The sequence below is a fragment of the Somniosus microcephalus genome, chromosome 22 (genome assembly GCF_052327205.1).
Source record: "Somniosus microcephalus isolate GS21.2 chromosome 22, FLI_Smic_1.0, whole genome shotgun sequence".
In the NCBI taxonomy this organism is placed as follows: Eukaryota; Metazoa; Chordata; class Chondrichthyes; order Squaliformes; family Somniosidae; genus Somniosus; species Somniosus microcephalus.
This window is the reverse complement of record NC_141008.1, coordinates 20,402,060-20,416,330: the sequence shown is the minus strand read 5'-3', so window position 1 is coordinate 20,416,330 and position 14,271 is coordinate 20,402,060. Positions and strand designations below refer to the sequence as shown.

Here is a 14,271-nt window from a genome sequence, read left to right as displayed (position 1 = left end):
CTCGGCACCGCGCGGCTCCCCCAGCTAGTCTATATATATAAAAGAGAGTGTATGTATGTATGATGTATGTATGTATGTATGTATGACGTTTGAAAGTTACAGAGCGTACCGACGCGCGCGTCGCCTCAAAAGAAAGCTTGCGATTCCGGACCGGTCATAGGCGTATTTACGTTTCGGCCGCACAAAAATCCCGCCCGCGGTATCCGAAAAACGTTCAGCCTTCCGCTCATTAGCGACCGTGTGACGTCGAGGTCGACCAATCGGACGGCGGGTTCCTTCCTACAGTTGAGTGTCGAGTGACTCGACGATTGACCAATCCTACGCTTCGGTGACCTGACCGGTCGACCAATTGGTGCGTGTGTGGGCGGGCCTTATCCTTCTGAACCGAGGTGAGTGGCCGCCATCTTGATTTTTCACGATTTTTTTCCCCACACTTTCAGTGTGTTAGGGAAGTAAGGTAAATATTTGAATTATGTGTTAGGGAATTAATTAATTTATTTGAGTTTTATATTGTGTTTAGCAACCCCCCCCCCCCCTCCTCTCCCTCGCGCAGGGGGGACTCGGGGCCTGAAGCTCAAAAAATTTCCCTCTCTCTCTCTCTCTCTCGTTCTCCTCTTCCCTCTCTCTCCTTCTCCTCTTCCCTCTCTCTCTCCTCTCTCCTCTCCCTCTCTCCTCTCTCTCCTTCTCCTCTTCCCTCTCTGTCTCTCTCTACTTCCCCCTCTCAGGTTTCACGGTGTCGCGGACGGAGCGCGGGCGGGCCGCCCGAAGTTTCCCGCTCGCTAACGGCCGCCAAGCCACCCTTGCCTGCTCCCCGCGGGCCGCCTCGCGCCGCTCGCACTGACCGCGCATGTGCCGCCCGCCCGCCTGCAGCGGCCGTCCATCAGCCGCGCGATACGCGGGGGACCTCAGCTCCGGTCCGTCCCGGCCTCAGAACCCGACCGCGCCTTAAGCGCTAGGCCCCGCACGGCCGCTATCGCAACGGCACCGGACCTCAGGCGCTAGGCAGGGGGAGGGGCCGGAGAGAGGGACAGAGGGGAGCGGGGGAGGGGTGGGGGTGGGCGAGGGGAGGGAGACAGGGGAGGGGAGGGGAGGGAGGGAGAGGAGGGGAGGGAGAGAGGGGAGGGGAGGGAGGGACATGACAGGGAGAGGGGGGACACACAGGGGCAGGGAGACCAAGCGCCCCAAAATTGCCCTCGCAACGCGGGGCTCCCCAGCTAGTAAAAATATATAGGGGGAAAAATTCAGTTGGTTGCGCCTCCTGTTAGCGCCTTAAGAGGGCGCTAACGGGACGCAAACCAACTAGCGCCCAGGCGGGGCACTGCCCACTCCCCGCAAAATTCAGCGGGAGGTTAGTGGTGGCGCTAACCGGTAGCGCCCTGTGGCGCTGCACCGCTAGTGATGACGTCATTGGTGTGCGCAGTGCCCCGCTCGCGCCCTGGCCACGATCTTCGGGAGCGCCCCGACTTACCGCCGGACGCTATGTCCGAAGGGGTCAGGGGGGCGTACCTGCGGCCGGGGAGGCGCAATTTAAAGGTGAGGTGCGGGGCGGCCATTTTTGTTGTTGGCCGCCTGCCTGCGCTCCCGTCCCAGACCTCCTGAAACGCCCCCCGCCCCGTGGAGTGCTGGCTGCGCTCCAAGAGCCCAGCACTTCTCTCGAGTGCTGGGCTCTTTTGCCTGCACTCTCGATCCCCGGGGGCCCAGCTGGGCCCCAGGTCGTGCTGCACAAGGCCCCTCCCCTTTAAGAATGGGAAGAAGGCCTGCAATACCGCAGCGCTGGCACATAACGCCGCAATATTGACTCTCAGCGCCCCAAGAGGGATCGCCCTACTTCCCTCTTGGGGCGCAACCACTCAATTTCCGGCGCGGGGACGCTAATTTTTCCAGGGCGCTACTCAATTTTTAGCCCATAGAATTCCAACACGGAGGCAGGGCCATTCGCCCAACTAGTCCATTTACTCTCGATGCGAACAAATCGTTCTAATCATATTTCCTACCCTGTTCACAAAAATTCCCTTTCACCCCTTTTCCTTCATCCACATGCTCAATCTAATCTTGTACGTTAATTGAAGTGAATTTCACAGCCTTGCTTATCACTGTTTGAAGTATCTCCTATTGCTGAGCATCACCCTCCAAAGTGAAATTGAGTCGAACTCAAAGTAGATAAGTCAGTGATTCCTGACATGCACCATAGGTTGTTGAAGATAACCAGAGAGGAGATAGCAGAGGCTCTGGCCCTGAATATTTGAGCCCACCTTAAATGTGCAAATTGTAGCAGGATCTGGAGGGCATCCTCTTCAAGATGAGAGAGAAGGATACTTGGGTAACTATAGACCAGTTACCCTAACATCATTCTTAGCATTCATAATTCAAAATCAAATGTATTCAAAAATATATGGGATAATCAAAAGAGTCAACATGGATTTGTTAAGGATAAGTCGTGTTTGAAAAATGTAAGTGTTTTCTGAAGAAGTGAGTGGTTGGATAGATAAGAGGGAATGCGGTAGTTGGAGTGTTTCTGGATTTTTAGAAGACATTCGATAATGGAAGCTTGTTATAAAACCTCAGGCATATGGTACAAGAGGAAATGGAGCAGCATGGATAGAAAGTTGGTTGACGGACAAGAAACAAAAAATTAGGGCAAAAGATTGCTGTTCAGATCTTCAATTTAAAATTGTCACTGAGACAGTGGGGAGAGGACAGGAGAAATGTCTTCATGCAGAGAGTAGTTAGAGTAGGAATGTTTTCCACAAGGAGTATGAGGAAGAGACTATTGCACGCTTTATGGAAAGAACAGAAAGTCCGACGCAGTTTGGATGGGGTAGGGGATACTGCTCTATAGCCCCGGTATTAACTTATGTGCATCTGCTGTATTTTTGACAGAAACATAGAAGATAGGAGCAGGAGTAGGCCATTCGGCCCCTCGAGCCTGCTCTGCCATTCAATGAGATCATGGCTGATCATCCAAATTCAGGACCCTGTCCCTGCCTTCTCCCCATATCCCTTGATCCCTTTAGCCTTAAGAAATATATCTAACTCCTTCTTGAATATATTTAATGAATTGGCCTCAACTGCCTTTTGTGGTAGAGAATTCCACAGGTTCACCACTCTCTGGGTGAGGAAATTCCTCCTAATTTCTGTCCTAAATGGCTTGCCCCTTATCTTTAGACTGTGACCCCTGGTTCTGGACTCCCCACCATCAGGAACATCCTTCCTGCATCTAGTCCTGTTAGAATTTTATGTTTCAATGAGATCCCCTCTCATTCTTCTAAACTCCAGCGAGTATAAGCCCAATTGACCCAATCTCTCCTCATACGTCATTCCTGCCATCCCAGGTATCAGTCTGGTGAAACCATTCAGTGAGGGGAGCGGGAGGGTCACTCTGAAGCTTTGGCACAGTAGAGCGAGGAGGAGGAAGAAGAAATGGTTGAGGGTGATGTGCAGCCTCCAAGATTGGTGCATCACTCATTGATGGACAGGACTTCACTTAAATCTGCACCTGCATAAAACAATGGCCCCATGAACATGTTCAACCTAATCATCACTGTCTCTACCTAAATCACCTTTGACATTAATTTCCCCCTTTTGAAAATAAATTTACTGCAATTACCCAAGAAGGTACTCTTGTCCTTCTAGTCGTGTGTATGTGCTCTTGCATTACTGACTATATTTTGTGTGTAGCATCTCCTACCCCCTCTATGCTACTTGCCAGTTCTACCTTAGCAGGAACATTGTGGTGATGACCTGCTGGTCCTCAATGGGAGCCTATTGGTGCAGCTGTGGCACTCTATCTCTTTGTGCTGGGTCATGAGTTGGGTCTAAAACTACTGGCATCTCTTGTCATGAACTGCCTCTTCTTCAGTCCTCTGTGTCTCCTCCTGCTGTGCCCCAGCTACTGGAAAACTCCAGTGGATGACCATGGAATCGTGTTGGTACCATGGAACATTAGGACAATAGTGCCTGGTCTTTCCATGGCTGTTCTCCCAACCATATTCTCAGAGGTTTCCCCCTTTTGCCCAAGTTACAGAGGGCGATCAGGAGAATCCTCAAGGAAATTCCAGGCATAGAAGTTTATAGCCCAAAAGGAGGCCGTTCAGTCCATCATGTCAATGCCAGCTCTTTGCTAGAGAAATCCAAAACTAATCCCACTGGCCTGGTCTCTTCCTCTGCTTGTAAATCTTTACCTATTCTTCCCTTGAAAGATAAGGTGCTCAAGTCTTTGGAATGGGCCTTGAATCCATGACTTAGGTGGAAATTGTAGTAAAAATAGTTCAAAAACAAACAAAAGGGAAGAGAGCAGAGTAAGAGTCAGAAATTGTGTTCTGGGCACTACATGTAAAGGGAAAACTAAAAGATGTAATGTGATTAAACCAGGAGAGAGAAATTAGAACCAAAGGACAGGCTAGGGTGTGTGGTCCAAATAAGCGTTCTTTATACAAATGCACAGAGTACAAGGAATAAATTGAATGAACCGCAGACTTGAATTCAAATTGGAGGGTATGACATGGTAGCCATTACTGAGACATGGTTGCAAGACAGTCAGGACTGAGAACTAAATATACCAGGTTATAAGGTCTACAGGAAAGATAGGGAAAATGGTAGCGGGGGAGGAGTAGCCTTAGTGATTAAGGATGAAATCGCTTCAATTATAAGAGAGGATACAATGAGAGGTAAGCAGGCAGTGGAGACTTTATGGTTAGAATTAAAGGAATAGGAAAGGATTTAAGACTGTAGTGGGAGTTGTGTATAGGCCCCCTGGTAGCAGCTGTGAAGTGCTAGATTGTATAAATGCAGAGATTTGATAAGCGTGTAGTAAATGCAGAGTGGTTTTAATGGGGGATTTTAACTTTCATATAGATTGGGATAAGCAGACTAGCACCTGTCAGAAAGGTAGTGAATTTCTTGAGTGTGTCCAGGATCGTTTTCTACAATATGTCCTAGAGCAACAACGGGGCAAGCCATAATAGAATTATTGAGTAATGAGCCAGATTTAGTTAACAGCCTAATTTATCTAATAGCGATCATATGGTCGAGTTCGCAACCTTGGTGTCATATTTGACCCTGAAATGAGCTTCCGACCGCATATGCGCAGCATAACAAAGACCGCCTGTTTCCACCTCTGAAAATCGCCCGTCTCCACCCTAGCCTCAGCTCACCCGCTGCTAAAAACCCTTGTCCATGCCTTTGTTACCTCTAGACTTGACTATTCCAACGCACTCCTGGCTGGCCTCCCACATTCCACCCTACGTAAACTTGGTCATCCAAAACTCGGCTGCCCGTGTCCTAACTCGCACCAAGTCCCGTTCGCCCATTTCCCCTATGCTCGCTGACCTACATTGGCTCCCGGTTAAGCAGCGCCTTGATTTCAAAATTCTCATTCTTGTTTTCAAATCCCTCCATGGCTTCGCCCCTTCCCATCTCTGTAATCTCTTTCAGCCCTACAACCACCCCTCTTCCCCCACCCCCCGCACCCAGAGATATCTGTGCTCCTCTAATTCTGCCCTCTTAAGCATCCCTGGTTATAAATCGCTCAACCATTGGTTACCTAGGTCCTAAGCTCTGGAATTCCCTCCCTAAAACTCTCCGCCTCGCTACCTCTCTTTCCTCCTTTAAGACGCTCCTTAAAACCTACCTCTTTGACCAAGCTTTTGGTCACCTACTCTAATTTCTCCTTATGTGGCTCAGTGTCAAATTTTTTGTCTTAAAATACTCCTGTGCAGCACCTTGGGACATTTAGCTACGTTAAAGGCACTATATAAGTTGTTGTTGAAGTCTCTGGAGTGGGAGCAGCAAATACCATATACTAGATTGAAAGCAGTACAAGCAAATTGCGGTTTCACCTGCAAGAAGTGTTTGGGGTCCCAGACAGTGGGAAGGGTGTCATGGAGGGAACGGTCCCCATCAATCTCAGTTTTAAAATTCATGCAATTTTAAATCTATTCTGTGGAAGGCCGATTTGCCAGTGACTTTAGTTTCAGCAGAGTTAAAAGACTTCACTTTGGACCAAGCCTTTTTTGTTCAGGTTCCTCCCCAAGTAGTTCTTAGCTAGATATAGTGACTTCTCACTTTGATTTGATAATATAATCAATGCCCAGTTCTGAAAGGAAACTAAAGGGGAAATTGCAAGTTAAACCCAACAAGGGTTATTACAAGGTGTATTCCTGGACAAGGACATTCTTTTTAAAGCACTAATAAAATGATGGATGCTGGGAATCAGCACAACCAGAATATGCAACATCCTCGTGATGTTTTCTGCTTTTCACAATGAATTGACTTTTACTATTTCCATAGGCTTCAAAAGCCCTCTGGTAACTGCCAAGCAGTGGTTCCTCATTTAGGGGCTTGGGTCGCAGTGTGTTACAGGTTGATGCTGTCCTCGCAGGCAGGCAGTCCACAGATACGCATTGGCGAAAGCAGCCGGTGAAATGGAATGCTGTGTCCCGATCCCTGGATGGACAATCGAGAACAAAGTCTGGATTTTTGTAAATCTTTTAATGTTTTTGGAGACAAATTACATGATGATGACAGATCTACAGACATTGAACAAAATATTGTAGGACCATTGGGAACCAGAGCAGAGCAACAGTGAAAATGAAATAATCAGAGGCACACGATTGAGAGAGAGAACTGCATACATTCTAGGGAACAGATTAGAAAGTTTAAAAGTGATGTGGTCACCTATATAGTCTGAACAACCCAAACATTATTTCATTGTTGTATCACTTGGCAATATTACTTTCATTACAAACTATTGGTGACTTATACATCAATTAGCAACTTTCTATAGAAAAGTTAATGAGTTTGAGGGCAAACGAGCATCTACAATTCCACATTACAAACACTGATGGTCAACAGTGCATTTGACAATAGGTATACACATCCCCAACTGGCACGCCAGTATAGGCAGCATACCGTTAACAAGTCAGGTTACATCCACAAGTGAACGAGAACTGTAAGAAATTAGAGATAAGAAGAAAGCAGGGGTCCGACCCGTGAACACCTGCAGCTTCCCCAGAGCTTGCTGCTGGTAATGGGGCTTTCAAATTGGCAACAGAAGGAACCAGAGTGAACGGCGATGCCACGAGTCTGTTGTGCACTCACACACAATCAAGTTAGCACCTTTAATTTAAGGTAAGTATTGTACTGCACTGCAGCATATAAATCAACTGAGCATTTAACCCTGCCCTTTTCACAAGGAAAGGAGAGCAAAATCACCCAGGGTCATCGGCATACACCGTATTTGCAAAAAGGCAAATATGAAGTGGTGTGTACACTGGCTGGTCTCCAGTAACTGTATTTAAAGAGGTGAAGAACTTACAGCCTCAGTTAACTTGATTATTTAAAAAAAAGTTTAATCTGTTTTTGCTGCAACGGTGCAGTTCTCCCAGGGCAATTGCAGCTGCTCGGGCCAACACTCCTTTCACCTGGATTATACGAGGTCCGGGATGACTTTCGATATCAAAATACTGCGGATGCTGGAAATCCGAAATAACAGAAAATGCTGGAAAAACTCAGCAGGCCAGGCAACATCCGTGGAGAGAGAAATAGAGTCAACGTTTCAGGTCGAAACCCTTCGTCTCGTTGACTCTATTTCTCTCTCCACAGATGTTGCCTGGCCTGCTGAGTTTTTCCAGCATTTTCTGTTGTTATTCCGGGATGACTTTCCTTCAGCTTTTCCCTCACCCATAAAGAAGGACTTGATCGCCACTCAAAATCCCTCCCCACCCTGCAGTCACAGATGTCCGCAAATGTGCAAGTTACGGAGGGTTAATCCTGCCTAACCCTGGAGAGTACACTGGGTCACTTAGGTGCGCTCTACGGAGCCCCATAGGTCACGGCTCCCATTCATTTGCCGATATCTCACACTGGAGACGGATCTCGGGAGTTGATTTGGGATTTATACATCAAGGAGGCAACAGTTCTAAGAACAGCCCTTTCCAAACCTCCGGGCCCACAAAGTTGAAATGGGACAAACCAGTTCCCAAGTACATCCACAAAAGAACCGTGCTGCCTGGGCTGAATTGCCTGGGCGCATATAGGCCAGTTTGGAGACCCGTGAACTGCCAGGCCCATGTGGCCCAGTTAGGACAGTCCTGATGTAAACCGATGACCCGACGCTGTAATACGCTACTCGTGGGCACTCGCAGCGCCGTCCCAATGTCATGTTTTTCATCGATCAGGAAGGACTCGTGTAATTGCTTGCCTTGGTTAGACCACACTTGGAGTACTCTGCACAGTTCTGGTCTCCTAATATGATAGACGGAGAGAAGCTAATCCGACCACTCAAATACCAACGTTTAAAAAAATATGAATTGCATTTATATTCAACACAAGAGGTGCCGGTTATCTCCAACCTGCACCTCAGCGAGCGGGTCACAATGCTGCTGAATTGCATCGTGCTCTGGTCACAATCCACTGCTGGTTTTACAGTTGAGTGCATCATGGTGAAAGTCCTCCCGCTGGTCATTTTAGCAACAGTTGGCACAAGTATGAGAGGCTTTCCCATCCGATACGCGCACCAACCCTGTCACAGAGATTAGCGGCAGGAGGCATCCGCCCCTCCTCGTGCTCCTGTGGTGGTCAGTGTCTGGAGGAATCCCCTCCCAATGTGTCTGCTTCCTGTTCCGTATCAGGTGGTTTATCTCCCACTACATGCGTAGCCCGTGTCAGTCTCTGAAACTTTGCTCAATAGCAAAATACTGCAGATGCTGGAAAGCCGAAATAACAGAAAATGATGGAAAAACTCAGCAGGCCAGGCAACATCCGTGGCGAGAAAGAGTCAACGAAGGGTTTCGACCTGAAACGTTGACTCTATTTCTCTCTCCACGGATGTTGCCTGGCCTGCTGAGTTTTTCCAGCATTTTCTGTTGTTATTTCTGAAACTTTGCGGATTGGTTTGGTTCTTGGTCCAGTGAAAACATTATGATGTCTGAGCATTAAGTTGGCTTTTCAAAGCAGCCTTCACAAATATTACCCTGGGAGCGCCAATTTCCAGCCACCAAGAAGCACATGCCCTTCAAAGTGCAGGGGGAATAGCTGCCTCTGGGTCTATTCTGTACAGTAACTGATGTAGAGAATTCTACTCTCACGCGTGTTCAACTGCCTGCCGACTATTTCAAACAGTGATGAAACCTGCTGCCTTTGCCTATTCTATTTGCTCAAAATGAACACTGCTCAAAAGAAACCTTAACAAAATGAACGCCACAGAATTCAGCTGGCACTTCTGCTCCTGGGCCTGTTCAGCTGCCGTATTTACATTTACGTTGGTCAGAGACTGACTGCATCAAGTTGTGTTTTTATGTTTAGAAAACTTGACCACGTCCTTCATTAAAGTAAAACTGAAAAGTTTAGTATCGCTTGCTTGGAGGTAGGCAGAAATCACAAACTACAAAACAGCACATTCACTTTTTTGTCATTTGTTTTGAGAGAGAGATAGCCATCTTTGATTTAATGTGGTCAACAATGACATTTATGCAAACACAGCAGCTATTAATCAGCAAGTGTAGAATGTATAAAAGATAACCAAATCTGTACAGGAGTGAACAATGCGACTGAGGCACCATGCAAGACATGGTTGTAGGGGCTCTTTAAGCTCCACAAGATCCTACTGCACATGGCAGAAGTTTAATGGAATTACCAGCATGGTGAAGCAACCACAACTCGGTAATATTCTGCTACTCTACACACTGAAAGGCCATCAACAGTTGACTTATTTTTTGTTAATTAACACAAATCACATTACAAAGCTTGATCCATAAACAGATGTTTGTACAAGGCACACATATGAACAAGCAATGGCTTGCTGTATGATCCAAACATACAAAGGGAGCGTGCAACTTCTGAGTCACTGAGCATTGTTACTTAGCAATCCGCACGAGAGTGCCAAGTGATTTGCCTTTTTTGAAACAGGCTAGCAGCGCTGGGAATGTTAAAGTGCTCGGCTAGAACAAAGCGAGGGAGGTTCGGAGGGTTAAGTCAGTTGATAACCTTAGTTCAAGTGCCTGAGAGGGCAGGGTTACAGTGTTAAATTGCAAACAACCCCACCAAACCTAAAATGATATCCGAGATAGCTTCTTTCTGCAAAGATGGTGAAAGCTCCTGTAACTTAGTACGAGGCTAAAACATTATTTGTTTTCATAATTTTTGGTCATAAAAATCCCTAGTTAAATGAATCATTTCTACTTAAATTACAGGAACAGTGAATTGATGCTCACTGACTGAGGTACTGAGTTCATTTAGTTCACCGTATCCTTTCACACTTCCCAATGATTTCATCAGTTGCCCGAGCAAGAAATACTAAAGTTCAAATACCAGCTTCAATCAACACCATCTTTCGTTTTTAGAAGTGCCCCAAATCACCGTCATCAATAAGGACTTCTTCCCTTTTGGGTCTAATGAGACTCCAGTGGGACTTTTGCATCAAACTAAAAAGACAGAAGAGATGAAAATTCTCTTAAAGCCAACAGCTCACTATTTTGGAGAGACTAAGCAGACAGGACGAGAAGCTGTGGTGCACGGTGTTAGTGCTGCGAGTTCGGAGTCGGAGAAAGGGCTGAGCAATGGATAGGCACCACCCAGAGCAAGAGCAAAGATAAAAACACGAGAGAGAAAAATAGAGCGAGTTACCCAAGGCCACTGTCGCAGATCTCCCCGTGGTCGGCTCACAAACAACACTGGCAGAGACCCAAAGGCAGGTCACCTACGTTGTCCCTCAGCTGCAGAACATGAGCAAAGGCAATTTAAAAATGGGACAAAAAATCACTTATTTTGATGGCCTATCTTTGCTTTAGGCTTCAATTGTTAAAAACAGAGCCTCTGGAAGGGTGTCCCAGTGTAATGAAAACTACTTTATAAACTTTTATGTTACCACCTCTGTTGATGCGCTCATCAGTGCCGAATTATGTGCACGGCACAAGTTAAGTTGTAATATAAAATAATTTCTTGGGATTCCTCAATATTGCCAGGAAAAAAATGAATCCAAGTGAAAAATGTACCTAGTGATTGAAAGATAGCCTGACCCACTTTCGGGGGTGGTTGTGCTTCATTTCCCGCCCCCCCCCCCTCCTCAGTGAGCAAGGATTTGTTTAGTGATTTAATGTTTCAAAGGCAAAAGCTGCAGAGGTTGGAAATTTAAAATAAAAAACAGAAAATGCTGGAAGTACAGAGCAGGCCCGTCGGCATCTGTGGTGGGAAAGGGCAGACTTCAGATGTAGAACTTCATCAGAACTGTGTCTGCACCCGAAACACTAAATTTCAGATGTCACTATATTTCCTGCATTTTTCGGTTTCCAATTTATTTTCCTTTAACCCAAGGATATGGACTTGGGACTAAGATGCTCTCCGAAACAAAGCCGCAGAAGTCTGTCTGCTGAATGGACAACTTCCGCTGCTGAAACACTGCAGCATCGCAATATCCCCCTTATTCACCCTGCAGCATCTTAACCTGGCAGTGGGAACTAACATACAGATTCATAACATCCAATCTGTGTTTCTGCTAACATGTCCCATCAGGTGACTGGATTTACGTTGTTTGTATACAGGGGCTCTAGTTTAAATTTGGGATCAAATATTATATTTGCTTGTCGTAGACTTCGCTACTGTCCAATTTACAAACTCTTGCATTCAGTTAAAACACTTTCTAAAAACAAGGAAAGTTCTTAATCTTATCAATAGGGAACAGTTCATTAGAGGCAACAATCCCACATTCCTGCCTGAAGATCAGGAGCTAGATTAAAGTTGGTAGATCTAAGTACACCACAAGTCAACACTGTAAATTAACACCTTTGTTCCTGTATATTTCTCTGCTATGTTAGTTATAGGAAGTTAAACAAGAGCTATGCAGACTGTACAAGAAAAGCAGTATGCATTCTGAAATCAAAGCATGGAGGAGGCTCAGGGTTTAAGGCATTCAGATAGCCTCACCCAACCCCCCATTCCTCTCAAAACATGAAAACACTGCGAATCAAAAAAGATATAAAAAAGTAATTATAAGCCGAGTAAATAAAAAGGCTGATCAAATCCGCATGAAAGGATGCAGTCCACATAAACCTGGTGCTGTTTTCAATGTTACAAGCCAATTTGTTTTCCGCAATATAGTTCATGTTTAATTTGAGACTTAAAAAAGATGACCACAAGACAAGTAATGGGAAAGGCCCCATTCTATATTCGGACCTGGCAGGTTTACTGTGGTGTGTTGCAGCTGACCTTTTAAACAATTACTATTGTAAAGGATTCTTCTGGAACAGAGGATTTGCAATTCTGAGCAACTTTTAGAAGACAGCAATGGAAAGTCTCCAACGTAAAATATTAGTATCAATTCTGATGGAGTACAGTATTTAGTAAAGCAGTGTTATTTCCCACAAACAGTTTCTAGGACATTTTAGAAATGTTTTTTTTAAAAAAAAGAATCATTGCCTCGCTGTTTAACTTTAAAGATCTCTTGCATTGACCACCAGCTGGGAACCACTGATATTTTGTTCACCCTTCAGTGAACACGTGCACAATGCAGCGCTGGAAGCTTACTGCTCCCCTCATTTCCATTTTAACTCCAGACGTCAGAAGAGTAACGGCCTTTCGTCATCAGTTTCTTGACATAATCAACAGCCCGTGTGTGTGTCATGTCTCCGAGCTCAGCGACGATTTCGTAGAATGCATTCTGGACGTCTCTCGCCATGTTCTTTGCGTCACTGAAAGAAAGATAGAAAGACTTGCATTTCTATAGCGCCTTTCACGGCCTCAGGACGTCCCAAAGTGCTTTACAGTCAATTAAGTACTTTTTTGAAGGGTAGTCACTGTTGTAATGTAGGAAACACGGCAGCCAATTTGTGCACACCAAGGTCACACAAACAGCACTGTGATGTTGGTTGAGGGATAAGTTTTGTCCAGGACACAGGGAGAACTCCCCTGTTCTTCTTAATGGTCCGGATTTTGCATTGAATAACGGTGAGGCTATTAGCACTGCGCTACACTGGTACCTTGCCGATAGACTTGGCATTGAAATGCATGAATTTGTGGTCCTTACCCACCAGTTACCCAGTAAACATGCCATAAAAAGTTACGGCTTGTCCATTTAAGTGTAAGTAAATTTTTAACAGCGTGATGAGTCTTAATTACTGCCAAACAACCTCTCTGGCACTGAAAATTAACTTTATAAGTGTGGACTTGTATTCCTTCAGAATTTTATTAACATCTCCAACAATAATTAAAATATCTCCCTCTCTTAATCCCATCTTTTTTTTCCTCCTCCTTATTTCGCTTTCTGTACCTGATTTTACATTTAATTAAATATTCTAACTTACACTGCATGTCTCAGTAAGGATTCTTCAATCTGATTGGTTGAAGAGAGAGGCCGTTACTTGCCCTGTTCACCTGTAGAGGGCGCCGCGCTGTTTCAGTCACCCGATGACCGTAAGTTGCAGCTCAAAAGCCCACAGAGTCTGTGGGCAGCTGTAAGCGCAATGAACGGCGAGCTGGGTTCGTTGGCTGTTGACTGCAAAATCCGGGCCAATATATAAAACAATGTCAAACTTTTACACTAAGCTGAAAGGGAAACTCGGGCAGAGCGTGTTTTTTTGGGGAAGGGTTGCTGGGCCCAGAGTCCGATTCCTACTTCTAAAAATCTTAGATTCTGATGTGACTAAGCCTGCCCCCCCCCACCGTACCCACCACTGATGTGCAGCAGGTGTCTCGTTTCACTAGTCAAACTCGGGTAAAGGTTTCAAGATAAATACTATTGTAAAGATGTTATAAAAATAAGCTGCTCTGGGGCCAGTTACCCGCAAGATGGTAAGGCAAGTTTCCTCAGCTGGTGAATTCCTAATCTTGGCCAGGCTGTGAAGACGTGATGACAAGAGTCATCATCAAAGAGGGTGTGCATGAAAACAGGGATAGGAGACACTCAGACCACTGTCCTGTACCTTGTAGTGAGCCAGGCAGGGGAAAGATTCGTCTTTCTATCCCTCTGCAACAGGCAAGGAGAAACCAAGGGACGGAGAGGGGAACCACTGAAGGGAGGTGTCGAAAACCCAAAATTTGTGTTATTGGCCTGTTCCGAGTTAGCTGGTTTCAACCAGGGTGGCATTTGGGGAGCTGCAATTGGCTTCAGGGTTTAGAGGGTAAAAAGATGAGTCAGTGAGGGCTCCTCTTGCTTATTACTATCCTATGACCCCTCAGGGATATTGGCTGAAGATAGAATCAGGCTTCAATGTGATGTGATTAAATAGCCCATTGACATTTACTGTCTGGGCCCACCATTGAAGAATGACGTTTCCACAA

At 45.8% G+C, this 14,271-nt stretch overlaps 1 protein-coding gene across 3 annotated transcripts in view; it reads right to left on the bottom strand.

The window, feature by feature from the left end:
• Positions 1-6,468: 6,468 nt before the first annotated feature.
• The window catches only part of LOC147102088 (NADPH--cytochrome P450 reductase-like), a 137,263-nt gene continuing 129,460 nt past the window's right edge, over positions 6,469-14,271 (bottom strand). For all 3 annotated transcript variants that reach the window (XM_085964266.1, XM_085964264.1, XM_085964265.1), the window contains exon 16: positions 6,469-12,683. In XM_085964266.1, coding sequence (XP_085820392.1) covers positions 12,539-12,683 — 145 coding nt within the window. In that variant the 3' untranslated portion in view covers positions 6,469-12,538. The remainder of the gene's footprint in view (positions 12,684-14,271) is intronic.